The sequence below is a fragment of the Spermophilus citellus genome (assembly GCF_964194105.1).
Source record: "Spermophilus citellus genome assembly, chromosome: 1".
In the NCBI taxonomy this organism is placed as follows: domain Eukaryota; kingdom Metazoa; phylum Chordata; class Mammalia; order Rodentia; family Sciuridae; genus Spermophilus; species Spermophilus citellus.
This window is the reverse complement of record NC_138182.1, coordinates 114413580-114431577: the sequence shown is the minus strand read 5'-3', so window position 1 is coordinate 114431577 and position 17998 is coordinate 114413580. Positions and strand designations below refer to the sequence as shown.

At 58.4% G+C, this 17998-nt stretch overlaps 1 protein-coding gene across 43 annotated transcripts in view; it reads left to right on the top strand.

The window, feature by feature from the left end:
• The first annotated feature begins 3913 nt into the window (after window positions 1–3913).
• The window catches only part of LOC308645737 (obscurin-like), a 131681-nt gene continuing 117596 nt past the window's right edge, over window positions 3914–17998 (top strand). For 20 of the 43 annotated variants that reach the window (XM_081288112.1, XM_081288110.1, XM_081288150.1 and 17 more), the window contains exons 1-10: window positions 3914–4072; window positions 7066–8068; window positions 8720–8989; window positions 9223–9483; window positions 9786–10094; window positions 10486–10752; window positions 11078–11359; window positions 11709–11984; window positions 13112–13387; window positions 14570–14845. In XM_081288112.1, the coding sequence (XP_081144238.1) occupies window positions 7087–8068; window positions 8720–8989; window positions 9223–9483; window positions 9786–10094; window positions 10486–10752; window positions 11078–11359; window positions 11709–11984; window positions 13112–13387; window positions 14570–14845 (3199 nt within the window). In that variant the 5' untranslated portion in view covers window positions 3914–4072; window positions 7066–7086. Of the gene's footprint in view, window positions 4073–7065; window positions 8069–8719; window positions 8990–9222; window positions 9484–9785; window positions 10095–10485; window positions 10753–11077; window positions 11360–11708; window positions 11985–13111; window positions 13388–14569; window positions 14846–15578; window positions 15598–17998 lie in introns of those variants that run through there. The other 23 variants (XR_014021276.1, XM_081288143.1, XM_081288126.1 and 20 more) reach the window with 4 other exon arrangements.

Genomic DNA, 17998 nt, shown 5'->3' with positions numbered 1-17998 from the left:
CCCTTCAGACGTGTGTGTAAGGTGTGTGTGAAGCAGAAGTGGGCTTGTGTCCAGACTCCATTCGTCTCCAGGACAGCTCACTATGGCTATGCAAAGATTCTACAATATGAGGAAAACTCTGGAATACTTTGGGTTCCCAGTATTTCCAACATTACCCAACTTGTAATATACAGATCTGTCATATCAATCCCCCACCCCACTTCTAATGACGACCCTGCTCAGGAGTCTAGTGGGCGTGTTCTGGAATGACGCAGCCAAGTGTCTCCACAAAACCGTCAGCTCCCATACTCCTTGTCATTGTGGACACACACTAGTCCACTCTCTAGCAAGGGTGTGGAAAATGTTGACCTCAGTCACTGCACATCAGGCTGGGGAAGAGAAAGAGACGCTAACCAGAGCTTCCTGTGTGCCTTTCCACCGGTCTGGGCTGGAGGGCAACATGGCCAAAGTGACAGCTACTGCCCTCCTGCCCGCTCATCTCCTTGGACGTGCCCACCATGCTCTGGCTGTATCAGGCTCCACATTCCCCTGACACTCAGTGCAGGGCTGTGGTGCTGTCCTCCTAGGCCACTGTGAACAGGCGGCAGTCGCCGTGGGCGGTGGGAGGTCTCTTCTACACTCAACTCCCCTCCTTTAGAGGTAGGTCTGCACGTGGTGGCAGACGTGCACAGAGCCCATAGCACTGGCTCTGGCTGTCTTCCTGAGCAGTGCGGTGGCAGCTGCTCACATTGCATCAGGCCTCAGGAGTCACCTAGGTGAGAGTGTAGGCATGTCCAGGGAGTGTGGGTGCAGGAGCACAGCACCCTGCTTCCCACATGGGCCCGGAACATGTCCAGGGAGTGTGGGGGTGCGGGAGCACAGCACACTGCTTTTCACGTGGGCCCGGAGTGTGTCCAGGGAGTATGGGGTGCAGGAGCACAGCGCCCTGCTTCCCATGTGGGCCTGGAGCATTGGTAGATCCTGGTATCCGAGGGTCCTGGAATGAGTCCCTGCAGGCAGGCAGAGGGGTGTGGAGGAGGCCTCACTTTCCATAGTCTGGCCACATCTCCTGGGTCCTGCTGCTGGCCTGCCATGTTGTCAGGGATTATTGCTTTCTGCCTTTTAGATGAGGGTCCCTGTGGGGACAGATTGTGGTGGTAGAAGTCTGAGGACTGGCAGCACCAGCTGGTCCTGAGCAGAGGCTGGAGCAGCTGCAAGTGCCCAGCTCCCCTCCTGGAGCTCAGTCCTGGCTCATGTCCTGCCCTTGCGTGAACCATGGGCTCACCTGGCGGTGCCCTGGCTCCCTGCTGTTTGGCCCAGGCTGCCCCTGCTGCACCCAGACCTCCTGTCCTTCCATAGCAGTGGGCTCTGGCCCAATGCCCCCACACTGTACCTGGGCCCTGGTGGCACCTGAACACCCTCTGGCTACTGCCCCTGAACCTGAGATACTGTGTGCACATATTCTCTGGCTCCCTTTCCTCAGCTTGGTCTGTCTCTCCCCAGGACATCTGTGCCCTGGGCTCCCTCCTCATCCCTGTGAAAGGCCATGATCCAGGAGGAATGCTCTTTGACACCCTGGCAAAACCAGAGGCGGAAGTTTCCCCAGGGAAGGCTCCGCATGCCCATCTCAGATGAGCACATTCTCAACACCTCCCAGCTCCTGTACCTCACACCCAGCAGCTCACGAGCAGAAGTCGCTCCGTTCTTTCAGACCACAGCACTGCAGACCAGACCTCTGACAGAACACCTGCGCAGCAGTGGCTTCCACCTACGCAGACGCCAACACTTGCCTGGGGTCTCCAAGACCCCCAACTCTGGACCTGGCTATCTTCCTGCTGTGCCCTAAAGCCTTCCCCTGGCCTCAGCCTCCCTGGCACATGCTTAGTTTACCATGGCCCTGCAACGCTCCGCTCTTCTGAGTGACATCGTTATTCTTTGGAGAATCACGCTCTGGTTGGTATCTATGCTGACATCTCTCCCTGAACCCGCGGGGCCCAGTTTCCACCTGCAAAGGGCTGGGGGCTCAGGGATGTGTTCTCTGCAGGGCTAGCAACCCAGAGATTTTGTCCTTTCTTCATGATCTTTCAGCCTGGCCAGTGTGGCTGTCCCCTGGTGGCCAGGGTGTTTGTGGGGCCCTGCTTTCCTCCTGTTCCTGGCCATAGTTGCCTTCTGTCCTGCTCCATATGAATGACGTGGAACTATGGGGACTGTGAGTAGGAGGACCCATACACAGCACAGAGGAGGAGGGGGATGTAGAGCAGGAGGTCTCATAAATGGAGGAGCACAAAGGAGGTCTCACACATGGAGGAGCACAGAGGAGCAGGTGAGTTATGGAGCAGGAGTACTCACACACTGAGGAGCACAGAGGAGGAGGTGGGTCATGGAGCAGGAGAACTCACACATGGAGGAGAACAGAGGAGCAGGTGGGCTGTGGAGCAGGAGGGCTCACACATGGAGGAGCACAGAGGAGGAGGTGGACTGTGGAGCAGGAGGACTAAACATAGAGAAGCACAGAGGAGCAGGTGGGTTGTGGAGCAGGAGGACTCAGCACAGAGGAGGAGGTGGGCTGTGGAGCAGGAGGGCTCACACATGGAGGAGCACAGAGGAGGAGGTGGGTGGTGGAACAGGAGGGCTCACACATGGAGGAGCATAGAGGAGCAGGTGAGTTGTGGAGCAGGAGGACTCACACATGGAGAAGCACAGAAGAGGAGGTGGGTCATGGAGGAAGACTGACACATGGAGGAGCACAGAGGAGCAGGTGGGCTGTGGAGCAGGAGGGCTCACACATGGAGGAGCATAGAGGAGCAGGTGGGTCATGGAGCAGGAGGACTCAGCCCAGAGGAGGAGGTGGGCTGTGGAGCAGGAGACTTAGCACATGAGGGAGCATAGAGGAACAGATGTTCATGGAGCAGGAGGATTCAGCACAGAGGAGGAGGTGGGCTGTGGAGCAGGAGGACTCACACATGGAGGAGCACAGAGGAGCAGGTGGGCCGTGGAAGAGTTGGACAGGTACCCACATTCATCCTGCACCCTCATGGTCTAGATGAGCTCTCAGCACAGCCCAGACTGGCCTGCCCCTTCTCTCCTGCCTTCTGCCTTCTCTCTCATGGGTCAGGTGTTCGTGTCACTCTCTGTGGCCCCTGCAGCTCTGTGGAGCCAGGTCTGCCTCCTGGGCATTAGGAGCAAGTGCTAAGCCCTGGCCCCAAAGACTCCTCTGTCCGGTGTAGCGCCTTGTGGAGCACCATCTGCACTGAAGTACACCCCGTGTGTCTAGCATGCCATGCTCAAAAGCCCTTCCTGGTGCATGTTGGTGAGAAGTGGCATGTAAAGGGACAGACCCACCTGTCCCTGCTTACCAGATGCAGTTGTTGTCTGGTGAAGGGGTTCCCACAAGTGTGTGGCAGGACCCTGGGTCCAGCACTGAGTGTGAGCTGAACCACATACCAGGTGGCATGGCAAGTCACAGCTCCAGAGCTTGGGGAACAGATAATCCTGGGGATGGTGCTAGGTCTACTTGTGGTGGTCTTGGTCCCCTAGGGGTGGTACTAGGTCTATGGAGTATCCTGGGTCCCCATCAAGGTGGTAATGGGTCTCTCTGGTGCTCAGTGCTAAGTTTCATTCAGGGTTGACCACTTGACTCCTGGAGTTGTCCTGCTGCCCAGCTCCTGCCCCCCTGGACTCTAGACACTGCTCTGAGGAGGGACTAGGCCAGCTGTGCCAACCCTGAGTCCACATCATTGCTGGAGGACACAGGCATCTTCCTGCCCCTGGCTGTGCCCCTGGCCACCTGCCCTTTGCCTCCTGGGGGCCGAGGTGGAAACTGAATCGGGAACAGTGACACCAGGCCTATTTTGGAGCTGGGCTGGGCTGGCCTCTCCATGGTGGGGGCGGGGTGGGGCGGGCCCAGTCTGCTCCAGCTGACTGCGTTTGCCTGTCCTTTCGTCCCTGTCCAGTCTGAGGGCCAGCTGGAGTGTGGGCTGCTGGGTGGGAACCACGTCGGTCCTGGGCCCTAGGAAGGAGGCAAGACCCGGCAGCCCCTGACGCACCACCTGTACCCTCCGCCTGGCGCCACCCCGAGCTCCCGTAGAGACAGGTGAGGAGAGCTGTGGTGAGGGCAGCCGCCATCCTTGGCTCCTGAGTGGAGGTTGCAGTTCTGTGCAACTGCGACTCCAGGGGTCTAGCTGGGCCAAGTCCCTCCTGAGCAGGGAGCAGAGGATTCCAGTCCCCAGTCCTCTGGTAACTCAGTGCCAGGCCCTCACAGCAGGAGAAGCAGCCTGTCCCGCTGGAGCTGGGAGGTCTGGGGTCGGCAGGGTGCACCCACTGCCCCTCTGGGCTGTCTGCCCCCCAGAGCTGCCTGGGGGTCCGGCCGGCCCTGCCCCCAGCTGTACCGAGATAGATGCCTGCTGACAGCTGAGGCTATTTTGGGCCTGTTGGCTCAGTGGAGGGGACAGCCAGAGGGGCACTGACACTTGATTCCGGGAAAGAATTTCCCCTGGAGTGGGGGCGGTCAGTAGGCTCAGGGTCTAAGGTGAGGCGCAGGCTCAGGAGCTGCCCTTGGAAATACATTCTGAAAGGACACAGAGGTCACAGGTCACTGGATCTGTTTCAGTGGAGGCAGAGGGCCTGCAAGTGGGATTCCTGGGAATGGGATGAGGTACTCTGCAGGGTCCCTGAGCCACCTCCCACTCTAGGTTCACCTGGAAATACAGGCCCAGGCCTGCAAGGATCAGAGAATAGCAAAGTTCTGTGCGAGTTCGCTCAGAGGGGTTCCCTGGGATGGGGTGGGGTGAGGAGCATATGTGGGCTGGGGCCAGCTTCAGGGGCTCCTGGGGATAGCCCAGGTGGGAGAGGGATCCAAGAGTCCTGCAGGCTGGAGAAGCCCTCTGCAGGCTGAGGAACCCAGTGTGGTCCATAGACATCAGAGAGGAAAAAGTCTGACCTCAGTTTCCCCTGCTGAGAAGCTTCTGCTGTGTTTATGAAGAAGCACATTCCTAAGACCCCAGTTCAAACCAGGCAGGAGGAAGGTGCTTCTGCACATGTCCCTGGGTGGGTTTCTTGGGGCCTCAGTTTCCTCCTCTGTTGAATGGGTGCCTGGGAAGATGAGCAGCTGCCCTTTCCTGGAGCATGTTCATGCAGCAGCCTCTCTCTGGCCTTAGTCCTGCTGACCAGTGGGGATGTCTACCTGCAGGATGGCTGAGGTCCCCTGAAGCTGATATATTTGGATGAACCCCTGGGCCCCATGGTCATTACTGGGGTAAATCACCACTCGAAACATACTGGTGGCTGGAATGTAGGTCTTGAGCAGACTGCAGGGCAAGACACTGTCCCCCAGAAGCCTACAAACACTTTGGGGTGTCCACCACTCTTGCTAGGCCAGAGTCAACCTGTGTACCTGCTGAGGGCTGTGGCCAGGTCCCCTTAAACCTGTGCAGTGACTGGCTGCCTGCACAAGCTTGTTCAAGCTTCTCTGGCTGGGCAGCTCAGGCTATGGGTGTGGTGGGGGGTTGGGAACCCACAGATTGACCATATAATTTCAGGAAGCACTGTTAAGACCTGGGTGCTTAGGGTTTTTGGATGCTGATGCCAAAGTACTACTTTCATATAAAGGTGCCTCAGCAGCTTCTACACTGGGGTCCTGATTTGTGCTGCCTGGTGACCCCCACTCCTACCCAAATCCTACCGAGGCCCAGAGAGATGGGGCCTGGCCGTGGTGGTGGAGAAACAGAGGTGCTGACTGCACAGTGAGTCAGCAGACAGCAACTGCAGCCCAGCCCTGGTCCAGGCTCAGCCTCCTGGAAGGGGATTAGGGGAGATTAGGTACCTGAATCAGAGCACTGGGAGCTGGAGGGTTGCAGGGAACATGGATCCAACTACTCCATCCTGGGCAGCCCAGCCAAGAAACTGGGGGCTCTGCAGGGTACATGGTGACGACCTCTGTGTAGTGGGGTGCTTGTGTCTGCCCAGGTGGAGAGTGTCAGTGCTTCCTCCTGTCATTCTTAGGCAAGACCCTGTGCAGGCAGGAAGTCTCCTCTCTTGTACTGGGTGCTGGCTGGGGCTCAGCCTCAGGCTGACTGAGGCTTCTGACCCCTTCCCAGCCCAGAGCTGGCAGAGCTATGACAGATCTGTGGAGTGACCAGGCCACTCACAGCCCCAGACTAGCTGGAGACCCCAGGCTGTTCCAGGGGACATTGCTGACCTTGCCAGCCCCAGCTGGCCAGGATCCTTCAGCTGTCCTTTCCAGCCATGTCACTGTCCCACTCTTGAACCTCCCTGTTCCTACTTGGGCCAGAGACTTGTATGAGGAGGGCAGGCAGCAGATGAGCACTGTGAGCCAGGGTGTGGGGTCTGGAGCAGCTGAGTGGGCTTGGAGTGCTTGTTGGCTTAGAGGAGCCTGGCCGGCTGGGGGGTTCCTTTCCTTTTCTTCTGCTGCTGAAGAATGGGGTCAAGGGGATTTGTGGAACCCCACAGAAAAGGTGAGGGATAAAGGATGTGGGCACACCTGGAGGAGGCTCAGAGCAAAGCTGGTTGTGTAGAGAACTGCCACCTGTGGTACACAATGGCATCCACAGTGGGAGCAGACAGAAAACTGGTGCCCACTGGGGGCCTCTAAGGCCCAGCCTGCCTGGCCTCCCCCTCCTATTGCCAGGGAAACATAGCCAAATTGGAGTTTTAGACCCTGGTAGCAGCAGTGTGTGGCAGGGGATGGCACTCACCGGCAGCGTGGCCCAGGTGCACTGGGTAGGTCTGTGGGGAGAGCTATCAGAAGGCAGAAGGCCAAGTGCCAAGTTGCTGGAGAAGCAGGGCTGCCTGGCTGCTGGAGGAACCTCAACTGGGGAGACTGGAGCTGGAGGGGGAGGAAGAGGAGATGCTTTTACAGTTAAAGAGCTCTGCACTGCTGGGCCATGGTGCCATCTGGCCAGGCTTGGTGGGTGGGGTAATGTGCAGGACAAGAAGAGACCCCTGGGAGGAAGCACCCCGCCTTAAACTGGGTTCTGCAGGTGGCACTGAGGAAGGGAGGGGTTTAGGTGGGGCATGGCGAGGGGCTCATCCCAACACCACTGGGACCTTCTTTCCACTCCTTCACAGGTCCCCAACATTGCCACCACCATGGATCACTCCTTCAGCGGTGCACCGCGCTTCCTGACCCGGCCCAAGGCTTTCGTTGTGTCTGTGGGCAAGGACGCCACACTGAGCTGCCAGATCGTGGGCAACCCCACGCCACACGTAAGCTGGGAGAAGGACCGGCAGCCGGTGGAGGCAGGCGCACGCTTCCGTCTGGCCCAGGACGGCGACATATACCGCCTCACTATCCTGGACCTAGCGCTTGGCGATAGCGGGCAGTATGTGTGCCGCGCGCGCAACGCGATTGGCGAAGCCTTTGCGGCCGTGGGCCTGCAAGTGGACGCTGAGGCCGCGTGTGCTGAGCAGGCACCACACTTTCTGCTACGGCCTACGTCCATCCGCGTGCGCGAGGGCGCTGAGGCCACATTTAGCTGCCGCGTGCGCGGCTCGCCACGACCGGCTGTGAGCTGGTCCAAGGACGGGCGGCGCCTGGGTGCACCAGACGCCCCCCGTGTGCGCGTGGAGGAGCAAGGCGAGGCGAGCAAGCTGCGCATCCGGGCAGCGCGACCGCGGGACGGTGGCACCTACGAGGTGCGGGCAGAGAACCCGCTGGGTGCAGCCAGTGCTGCTGCCTCGCTGGTGGTAGATTCAGACACGGAAGCTGCCAGCCCACCTGGGGCCTCAACCGCAGCGCTCCTGGCTCACCTGCAGCAGCGACGTGAAGCCATGCGCGCAGAGGGCGTCCCCGCCTCACCACCCGGCGCCGGCACCCGCACCTGCACGGTGACAGAGGGCAAACACGCGCGTCTCAGCTGCTACGTGACGGGTGAGCCCAAGCCTGAGATCGTGTGGAAGAAGGATGGGCAGCTGGTGACAGAGGGACGGCGACACGTGGTGTATGAGGACGCGCAAGAGAACTTCGTGTTGAAGATTCTGTTCTGCAAGCAATCGGACCGCGGCCTCTACACCTGCACGGCGTCCAACCTCGTGGGCCAGACCTACAGCTCCGTGTTGGTGGTGGTGCGAGGTGAGGACCATGGTGCCAGGCGGCGGTCCCAGCGAGAAGCTGCCTGCGCGCAGGCAAGGGTCCTCCCTGGTCCCTATGCCCACCTCCTTTTGCCCTAGCCGCCGCTGCCATAGGTAGCCCAATGGCGCAAGTCGGTCGTGGAATATAGACCAGAGTTGGAAGTCTGGGTGGCTCTCGCCTTTCACAGGTTTTGTTTCTGGTTTGCACAATGCAGGGGCTAAGATCCTCCGTCTTTGCTGATTGTAGGGACCCGCTTTCCACCACAGCAGCGCAACCCGCCAAGTCCCTGCCCCTCTCCCACCGCACTTATCCCTACCCTGCCGAGACCCCTCCAAACCTCACCATTTCCGGAACCTTAATACTTAGCCCCCTGTCTTTCCCTTATCACGTTTTCCTTGCCAAACCCCACTTCCCCACCTTTATCCGACATTGCCTCTTCCCCATTTCTGATCCCCATCCCCTGGGGCCCCCTGCCACCGGCCACCCTATATCCTACACCCTTTTTACCCCTTCCCACCTCCTCCACCTTCTTCTGTCTCCGAATTCTGGGTCCCCCCCCCCACTTCTCAACTCCCAGATCCCAACTCCTGCACTCTGGAGCCTCCTGTCCTCCGGTATCCTCCGGCCCCTCTCACCAGCCGGTCTCCACAGAGCCCGCCGTGCCCTTCAAGAGGCGGCTACAGGACCTGGAGGTGCGGGAGAAGGAGTCTGCCACGTTCCAGTGCGAGGTGCCGCAGCCCACCACCGAGACTGCGTGGTTCAAGGAGGAGACGCGGCTGTGGACCAGCGCCAAGTACGGCATCGAGGAGGAGGGCACCGAGCGCAGGCTGACAGTGCACAATGTCTCGGCTGACGACGATGCCGTGTACATCTGCGAGACCATGGAGGGCAGCCGCACCGTGGCGGAGCTCGCTGTCCAAGGCAGGCGGTGGAGGGCGGGGAGGGCAGATTGGCGCGACAGGCGCGCACAAAAGGGGCGAGGATGGGGATGGGGGGGGAGTTGGGGAGTTGGGGAGGGGGTGGGAGGATTGGCCTGGCAGGGGTGGGCAGGGGCAAGTCAGGGGCAGGATTGGGAAATGCGATGGGGAGCCAGTATGCTGGCCGCTGGTAGGGCTAGGGGCAAGGCTGACTAGCCTGGGCTCTTTCCATCCCAGGGAACCTGACGCGGAAACTGCCCCGGAAGACAGTGGTGCGCGAGGGGGACACTGCCATTTTTTGCGTGGAGCTGGCAGTGCCTGAGGGCCCTGTGCGCTGGCTGAGGAACCAGGAGGAGGTGGTGACTGGTGGCCAAGTGGCCATCACAGCAGAAGGCACGTGCCACATGCTGACCATCTTTCAGTGCAGCTTGGAAGACATGGGCGAGGTGGTCTTCATGGCTGGAGACTCCCGCACTTCCACCCAGTTCTGCGTGTCTGGTAAGGCCCTGAGTGATACTGCAATGACTTCTTCCCTAGGACCCCTGCCTCAGTCCTTGGGCACATGGCCATCAGCGGCCCCTGATTCTTGATCAGGGCTGTGGGGAGGCTGGGGGGAGGTGTGGGTCACGCTCCTCCTTCCAGGTGAGGCCTCTTCGGTATCACCCAGAGACTGCAGGTCTGGGGTAGGGTCCTGAGGCCACAGCTTCCCTGATGGCTGGTGGTCCAGTCTTTTGGAGGGCTGAGGTTCTGTGATTCCTTTTCTGGGCCACCATTAGTGACCTTGGCCCATCTCTTGCTAGCCCCCAGGAGGCCACCTCTCCACCCCCCTGTGGACCCTGTGGTGAAGGACAGAACGGAGAGTTCTGTGACCCTTGGCTGGTATCCACCACCCCCCGGGGACCGCCCTGTGACCATTGATGGCTACCTGGTAGAGAAGCGGCGGCTGGGTACCTACATCTGGAGCCGGTGCCACAAGGATGAGTGGGTGGCCACACCTGAGCTCACCGTCACAGGTGTGACTGAGGAGGGTGACTTCCAGTTCAGGGTGTCAGCTGTCAACAGCTTTGGCCAGAGTCCATACCTGGAGTTCCCGGGAACCATCCACCTAGGTAAGTGAAGCTGCCTAGAAAGGAGTGACCCCTGGCACCAGGGGCTGCCCCGGCAAGAGCAGAGCACAGCCTCCAGCAAGGCCTTGAAGAGACTCTTTGTGAGGGTGGGGACATTGGGGCCTTCTTAGTGGGAAGGGAGGGGACCCAAGACAGGGTCCCCTGTCTCCAGTAGCCCCAGGGGATGCAGCTTCAGTGCTGCCCAGCTTCAGAGGTTTGTGGGATCCTGGGGTATTGCCAGGTGGTTCTGGCTCGTTCCCTGTCTGTTGTGACTTGTGCTTATGGCTCCCTGTCTGTTGTGATTTGAGCCCAAATACCCGTCCTTTGGAGGAAGAGGAAGGGGAGGCAGGGACCTCACCTGCCCTGGTCCTCTCCTAACTTGCCTGCACCACAGCCCCCCAGCTGGCCGTGAGGACGCCCCTGAAGGCAGTGGCAGCAGTGGAGGGTGGAGAAGTCACCTTCTCTGTGGATCTTACTGTGGCCTCTGCTGGTGAATGGTTCCTGGATGGGGTGGCTCTGAAGGCCAGCCGCACGTATGTGATCCGCTGTGATCGCACCCGGCATACACTCACCATCCGAGAGGTGCCTGCCAGCCTGCACGGGGCACAGCTCAAGTTTGTGGCTGACGGCATTGAAAGCAGCATTCGGATGGAGGTCCGAGGTAGGCCTGGGTCCAGGAGCCTGTTTCCTTGAGGCAGTGTCAGCATGGGGTCCTGGGAGAGCTGTCCCTGTGGAGTTAGCCTGCAGCAGCAAGAGGAAGCAGGGTAGGGGGTGGGGCGCTGAGGCAGGCAGGCCAGGCAGGGTGTGTGTGGACAGCAGGTTCAGCTGGACCCTGCCTCTCTGCCTGCCTCCTTCTTCCACCCTCCTCTTCATCCACCCACCCCATCCTCTCCTCATTCTGACCTTGTTTTTTCTTTCCCCCGTCTCCCTCCCTTACTGCCTTCCATTGCCCTGGTCCCTTCTGTCCACCCATCCCTGGCCCCCAGCAGCTCCTGGGCTGACTGCTCACAAGCCACCAGCAGTAGCAGCTCGCGAGGTGCTGGCCAGGCTGCACGAGGAGGCTCAGCTGCTGGCTGAGCTGTCAGACCAGGCTGCAGCTGTGACGTGGCTGAAAGACGGCCGTGTGTTACCTCCTGGGCCCAAGTACGAGGAACAGGCTTCAGCTGGGTGGCGGGCACTGCTGGTGCGCGACGTGGGGAAGGATGACGCTGGCCTCTATGAGTGTGTCAGCCACGGGAGCCGTGTTGCCTACCAACTGTCTGTGCAAGGTGAGGGTCTTGGGAAGGCAAGCCAGGGCCCACATCCTTCCTGGCCCTTCTGTGGTGCGGGACATGCATCCCCTGTCCCCAGGCTGCAAGGGGTTCTGGGCAGCAGGGCAGCATGGGGAGAGTGGGAGGGCAGGCCCAACTCTGTAGGAGGGATAACTGTGGGTGGCCACTTGGGTGAGCAGTGAGTACCATGGTTGGGACTCAGCAAGCTGGCCAGGGTGCCTCTTATCTAGGTCAGAATCAGTGTCCTGTGTGGTCTGTGAGCCTGGGCCCTCCAGCCTGCAGCCTCTGTGCCAGGTGCGCAGTCAGGAGCTCTGTGGTCCCTGACCACCTCTGCCATACTCTGCAGGCCTCACGCCCTTCCTACACAAAGACACAGTGGGCGGCTGTGTGGATGCTGAGGTGGGGGGCCCAGCGAGGTTTGAGTGTGAGACCGCGGATGCCCACGTCCCCGTGTGCTGGTTTAAAGATGGCAAGGAGCTGGGTGGCTCCTGCCAGCGCTTCTCTCAGGAGGACGTGGGGACCTGGCATCGGCTGGTAGTGGCCTCAGTCAGCAGGCAGGATGAGGGCACCTACTCCTGCCGTGTGGGTGAGGACTCTGTGGACTTCCACCTACGGGTCTCTGGTAAGTGCCTTATGTATACCTGTACCCATACCTGTGGGTGGAGAGCAGATCCTGCTGTACACAGTACAATGTGACTGACCTTCTCGACCCTTCTTTATTGAGCCAGTGGTTGGGGGCAGCTTCTTCTCTGTTTGGGAAAATAAAATAAAATGCCAAACTAATGCTTAGAAGGTTAAAGGATCCAAACATGGAAAAGAAAGTACCAGGAAGGAAATTTAGGAACAAAGGATGAACTCTATTCCAGCTTTGGGAGAGTGTTTCCTCTGCTTGAACCTCCACTGCCCATTGTGCCTGCCCTGCAGGGGGCCACTCTGCAGTCCTGAAAGCCTCTTGCTTACTCTGTGCTTGTGGACTGGGCTCTGGCTGGGAAGCTCACAGGATTTTGAAGCCCTCCTTTTCCATTTAAACCGAGGGCTGAGGGGACCCACAGATATGTGAAGTGTCCTCTGAGGTTGAGATTTAAGTCTGGTGGGTCTGACCACGGCCATGACCTTCCTAGAAGCTCCCAGGGCTCAGAGATATAGGCTGGGAAGTTCAGGGACAAATGCACAAGGGATTCTTAGGCCTCTGTGAGGCTGTTGGGGCAGCCCACCCCAGGAGGGCTTGCTCCAGTGTGGCCCTGATGGGCTCTGGTTCCCAGCCTGGGCTACCCCAGGCCGGGTGCAGCTTGTGGACCCAGGGACAGGGAGGCCCTGCAATGCCAGTCACACACCAGCTCTAGAGGCAAGCATTGGACGCTTCACACTAGAAGTCACAACCAGGTGTCACTGTCAGGGGCTGGTTGGCTATATGCAGAGCTGAAGGCAGGTACTGTCAGGTTTCCCTGCTGGAGCAAACTCAATCTGTGGGAAGTGTGCTATGGAGGTGGGCAGGAGTTTGGACACAAGGGAGACGTTCTCTGGGCTTATAAAGGACATCTTGGCAATTTTTGCAAGGTCTGTCCTGTGACTCTCCTGTGCACACCAGGGTCTCATGGGGAGGGGCATCCCCTCCCACTTTGCTTAGGGAAATGTATCCTGAGGGATCCACAAGGCAGGCTCTGTTAGCCTGGGGTCCAGAGCCTATTAATTAGAAACCAGAGGTTTGGGTGGGGCTTATAACCAACATCACTCCCTGTGTGTCCTCAGAGCCCAAGGCTGTGTTTGCCAAGGGACAGCTGGCACACAGTGAGGTGAAGGCCCAGGCGGGGATGAGTGCCACTCTGAGCTGCGAGGTGGCCCAGGCCCAGACAGAGGTGACATGGTACAAGGATGGGAAGAAGCTGAGCCAGAGCTCCCAGGTGCGCGTGCAAGCCTCTGGCTGCAGGCGGCAGCTGGTGGTGCAGCAGGCGGGCAAGGCGGATGCTGGGGAGTACAGCTGCGAGGCCGGGGGCCAGAAGGTCTCCTTCCGCCTGGACGTCACAGGTGGGTGCTGCTAGTGCTGGGTGAATGGAGGGAGGGTGGTAACTCTAAGGCACCTGTGGCAGCCTAGGCTCTGTGAGGCCTATGTCCTTCCTGACTTGGGCCTCAGCATCTGTGGCCCAGTTCTGGGTGGAGTTGGGCACTAGGGATTGTTTGTGGCTGGGGAGCATGTCCTGCAGGGGCAGGGGCTCCCTCTACCTGCCTATGCCTACTTGCTGGGCCCAGAGCTCCAGAAGCCCTTGCTGGGGCCCTTTGGAATCCTGCATGTACATCTGTCCTTCCCCCATCTCCTCCTTCTCCCCACTGTGACCTGTCCCTGAGCCTGGGAAGGGGCCACAAGGGGCTCAGAGCCTCTCCCTTGATAGCCCATCTGGTGCTGGGCTCTCTCCCAATGACCTGCCTGGTGCTAGATTATTCCTGATTGGCTCAGGATGACAGTTCTCTGATGATTGGTCCACACTAGCACTTGGCTTCCTACTGATTGGTCCACAGTGGCATTTGGCTGTCTGCTGATTGGCTGGCACTGAGCTCTGTGCTAATTTGCCCCATCTGGTACTGAGCTGTCTGCTGACTGGCCCCCACTGTTACTGAGCTCTGGGCTGATTGGCTGGCACTTGGCTCTCTGCTGATTGACTTGCACAGGCTAGAGGTCTCTGCTGACTGGCCAGCACTGGCAGTTTGGTCTCCTGCATTCCTTTGGTAGCTGTCGCCAACAAAGATGTGGGTTTCTGGTTTGGTGCTCAGGTGGACTTCCCTGCTGTGTTCACCTCCACCCGCTTTTGTGCCCCCTGCATGGTGGGAGAGCTGGGAAGCCACTGATGGGCTGGGGTCCCAGGGAGGAGAAGGGTCATGGTCTATTCCCAATGGCTGGGAGGGTGTTGGCATCAGGAGGTAGGCCTGGCTGTGATAGCCTTGTGGGCCGTGACAGTGCAGTTACCTGCAGGATCAGAGTGGATCAGGAAGTGCTTAGGGCTCTGATGAGGACAGACTGCCCAGCTGTCTACCCACCAGCCTTGGAGTTTGCAGCTTGTGTCATTTGTAGGATAGAACTTAGGCATGGCCATGCAATGTTCTGCTCATGATGGACACTCTGCTCAGCCATCCCTGGGGTGGGCTTGGGCTGTGAGACAGGGCTGGGTCTGTTCTGGAGTCCCTGACTTGTGTGTCCTTTCCCTCTGTCCCCAGAGCCCAAGGCTGTGTTTGCCAAGGGGCAGCTGGCACACAGTGAGGTGAAGGCCCAGGCGGGGGCGAGTGCCACTCTGAGCTGCGAGGTGGCCCAGGCCCAGACAGAGGTGACATGGTACAAGGATGGGAAGAAGCTGAGCCAGAGCTCCCAGGTGCGCATGGAGTCCTCTGGCTGTAGGCGGCAGCTGGTGGTGCAGCAGGCAGGCAAGGCGGATGCTGGGGAGTACAGCTGTGAGGCTGGGGGCCAGAGGGTCTCCTTCCGCCTGGACGTCACAGGTGAGTTGATGAAAGGACTTTGGTCACAACATGGGACGGGCGTGGAGGGATGTCCTCATCATGGGCCATCCAGGGCCTGTATGAACTCGTCCTCTCCTGCCGAGTAACTGGTCACCCTGAACCTCAGAGGCCCAGAACACCAGTTGGAGCAAAGCCACGGTGGTCACCTGGGCCTGTGGTGGCAGGTCCCCCTGGCCTAACACAGGTGCTCCCCGTTGGGCTGTGGTTGGATTGGCTCGCTGCACAGGGACTTCTTTCCCCCTGTGGCGTGGCTGGCTGTTTCTGTGTCTGCAGCCCTGTCTCCCTCTGGTCACTGCTGCCCAGCAGCTCTCATCCTGGGTGGGGTTCTCTGTGGAGAGCCCTGGTTTCTTTCTGCCTTGGCTGGACTGACTCCAGGCACAGGAAGAGCCACAAAGCTCATAAATGTCCACCTTCTGCAGGTCAGAATGTTACTGTGTACGGTTCTGTTGGTCAGAGAAGCTTAATGCCAGCCTAATCCCAAGGACACAGAGTAGACTGTTGGGATGGGAGAAGCATATCCCATTGTAGAGGCTGTGGACTCAGGGAGGCTGGACCAATTGGAGACATTTTGACAGTCTATTCCAAGGACTTACATGTTAATTCTTTACCACTGTGATTTTTTTTTTTCAGGGCAGAGGGAGGGTGGATACTTGCTGTCTTATGGTTGCAAGATGGCTTTTACAGCTCCAGCCATCACATTTAACATTAAAAGCAGAAAGAATATGGAATGAGTATGTATCAAGTTTTGTGTGTGTGTGTGTGTGTGCACACGCGCGTGCGCGTGCGTGATCACGAGCACACCAGTGCTGTGTAATAAATTGTCACAAACAGTGGATTAAAATGGCACGAATTTAGTGGTGCACAATTCTGTCAGTTCTGGGCATGTTGTGGCTGGGTCCTGTGTTTTGTGTCTCTGGCTGGCTCATTCTGCTGGTTCCTCTTCCAAGTTGTGGGAGGAACTTGGTTTCTTCGGTGGTGGTCTGGTCCATGGCCCTGTTTGTTTGCCAGAGGTCAGCCTGGCTGCTGCGGAACTGAGCTCCTGTCCCTTCCTTCCCGTCTGGCCAGGAAGAGCTTGTGGTGATGTGAGATGTGTGTTTGGTCTCTGCCGGTTCCTGGTGTCTGCTCCTGAGGTCCTGGAGTCTCTGAGGGGCTGAGTCTTGCCTGCTGCTGAGCCCACTGCTGACTGGCAGCCCAGGGCTGGTCCCTGAAAGACCAAGGCAGGGTCAGCCTCCAGGGAAGAGAGAGGGGCTGCGGGCTGAGTGGACCCTGGGTCGCCAAGGCTTCTTGCTGTCTGTCTGTCTGTCTGCCGGACAGCCTCCCCACTGGGTGAGAAGTGGTGTTCCTTGTGCTTCGGTGTGCATTTCCTTACTGACTAATGACACTGAGCAGCTTTATTTTATTTTAGGGTCCTTTTTAGTCACACACGACAGTGAGTCCATTTTGACATGAATATGAAAAGGTGGTATCCCTCTTGCTCTTCAGTCCCAGCTCCTCTCTTTCCCCTCCCACTTCTGCTCTTGATCTTTCTGCCGTTGACCTACGGTTGTTTCTAAGTCAGTTTCTTGTGGGTGACAGGAAGGTGAGACTCTCGTGGTATGTCCACACACGCACACAGGAAGGTTCGTCAGGTTCGGCCACTGTCTTTCCTTGCCCCAGTTCTCCTCCCTCCCCTTCGCCCCTTGTCTACTCCACTGGGCTTCTATTCTGTTGTTTCTTAATCTCCCTCTCTTCACTTATTTTGGGTTAGCTTCCACATATCAGAGAAAAGGTCTGACTTTTGGTTTTGGGGACTGTCTTCTTTCACTTAGCATAACTTGTCTAGATCCATCCATTTACTGGCGAATGTCAAGTTTTTCTTTTTTTAAAATATTTTTTAGTTGTAGATGGACACAATGCCTTTATTTATTTATCTTTATGTGATGCTGAGGATCCAACCCAGGGCCTCACACATGCTTGGTGATCGCTCTATCACTGAGCCACAACCCCAGCCCAAGTTGTTCTTCTTTATGGCTGGGTATTACTCTATTATGTATATATGCCACATTTTCTTTCATTTGCTAATTGGCTATTTTCTTTGGAGAAAAAATCTTCTTGAATGCTCTCTTTGCCTGTTTTTTTGTTTGTTAATTTGTTTTGAAGTGGTGCTGGGAATGGAACCCAGGGCTCTGTGTTCACTAGGCAACCTCTACCACTGAGATGCATCCTGGTCTCTCTGCCTGCTTTTAAGCCAGGCTGTTGCCTTTACTGTTGCTTTGTGGGGTTTTAAATGGTCTACACGGGCCTCCCCAGGCATGTGACTCAGCTGGTTCCCACCTGCTTCCAGACTGCTGGGTAATACAGAAGAGCCTCTAGGCTGGGTGGAGCTGTTCCTGGTCCTGTGTGTGAAGGGTGGAAACCCGCCCCCCCAGGCCTGCTGCCCGCTTGCGCCCTGGCTCCTGCTGCCGCCTGTGCCCTGGCGCCTGCTGCCTGCTCAGATGGGCCATGTGGAACCTCTCGCAGTATTTTTATAATTTCATCCTTTGTACTTTTCAAATCTATTAGTTCCTTTAAAAAGCACTTTCTTTGTGCGGATGCCCTCTAGGTGAGTCCCTCTGGGCCTTCACGTCTCTGGAGTGCTCTCGAGGGCAGCTGCTGAGGCAGGTGGGGGCCGCCCAGGCTGGGCCCCTGGAGTGGTCTCCTTCAGGTCCTCCTGTGGACAGGAGCAGGACTGAGGAGGAGGGGCTCCCGGAGGTGGACTGAGGTGGGCTTCACAGCTGCCGAAGCAGGTGGGGGCCGCCCAGGGGCGATCTCGCATGGCTGCTTTCCCTGCTTCTTGGCGCGTCTTGTGGGTCTGAAATGCCACGGGGTAGGGGGGAGACTCTCGAGGTCCGTGGCCCCAAGTGTGTTGGCCGCGCTTTGTTGTGAAGCCGTGTGCCCAGCCTGTGTGGCTGGGCCGTGACCCGAGGCCCAGGTGCTTGGTCTTTAGGGGCCCTTGGTGCAGTCCACCCTCCCCAGGCGTGAGTGGCAGGCGTGTGGAGGTGCCTTTCAGCCGGGCCCCCTCGGGTCTTCTGCTCCCTGTTCTTCACTGCCTCGGCCACCTAGAGTCCAGTGAACCCCCCTGGGGGCAAGGCTGCTTCCCTGGGGGACCTTGAC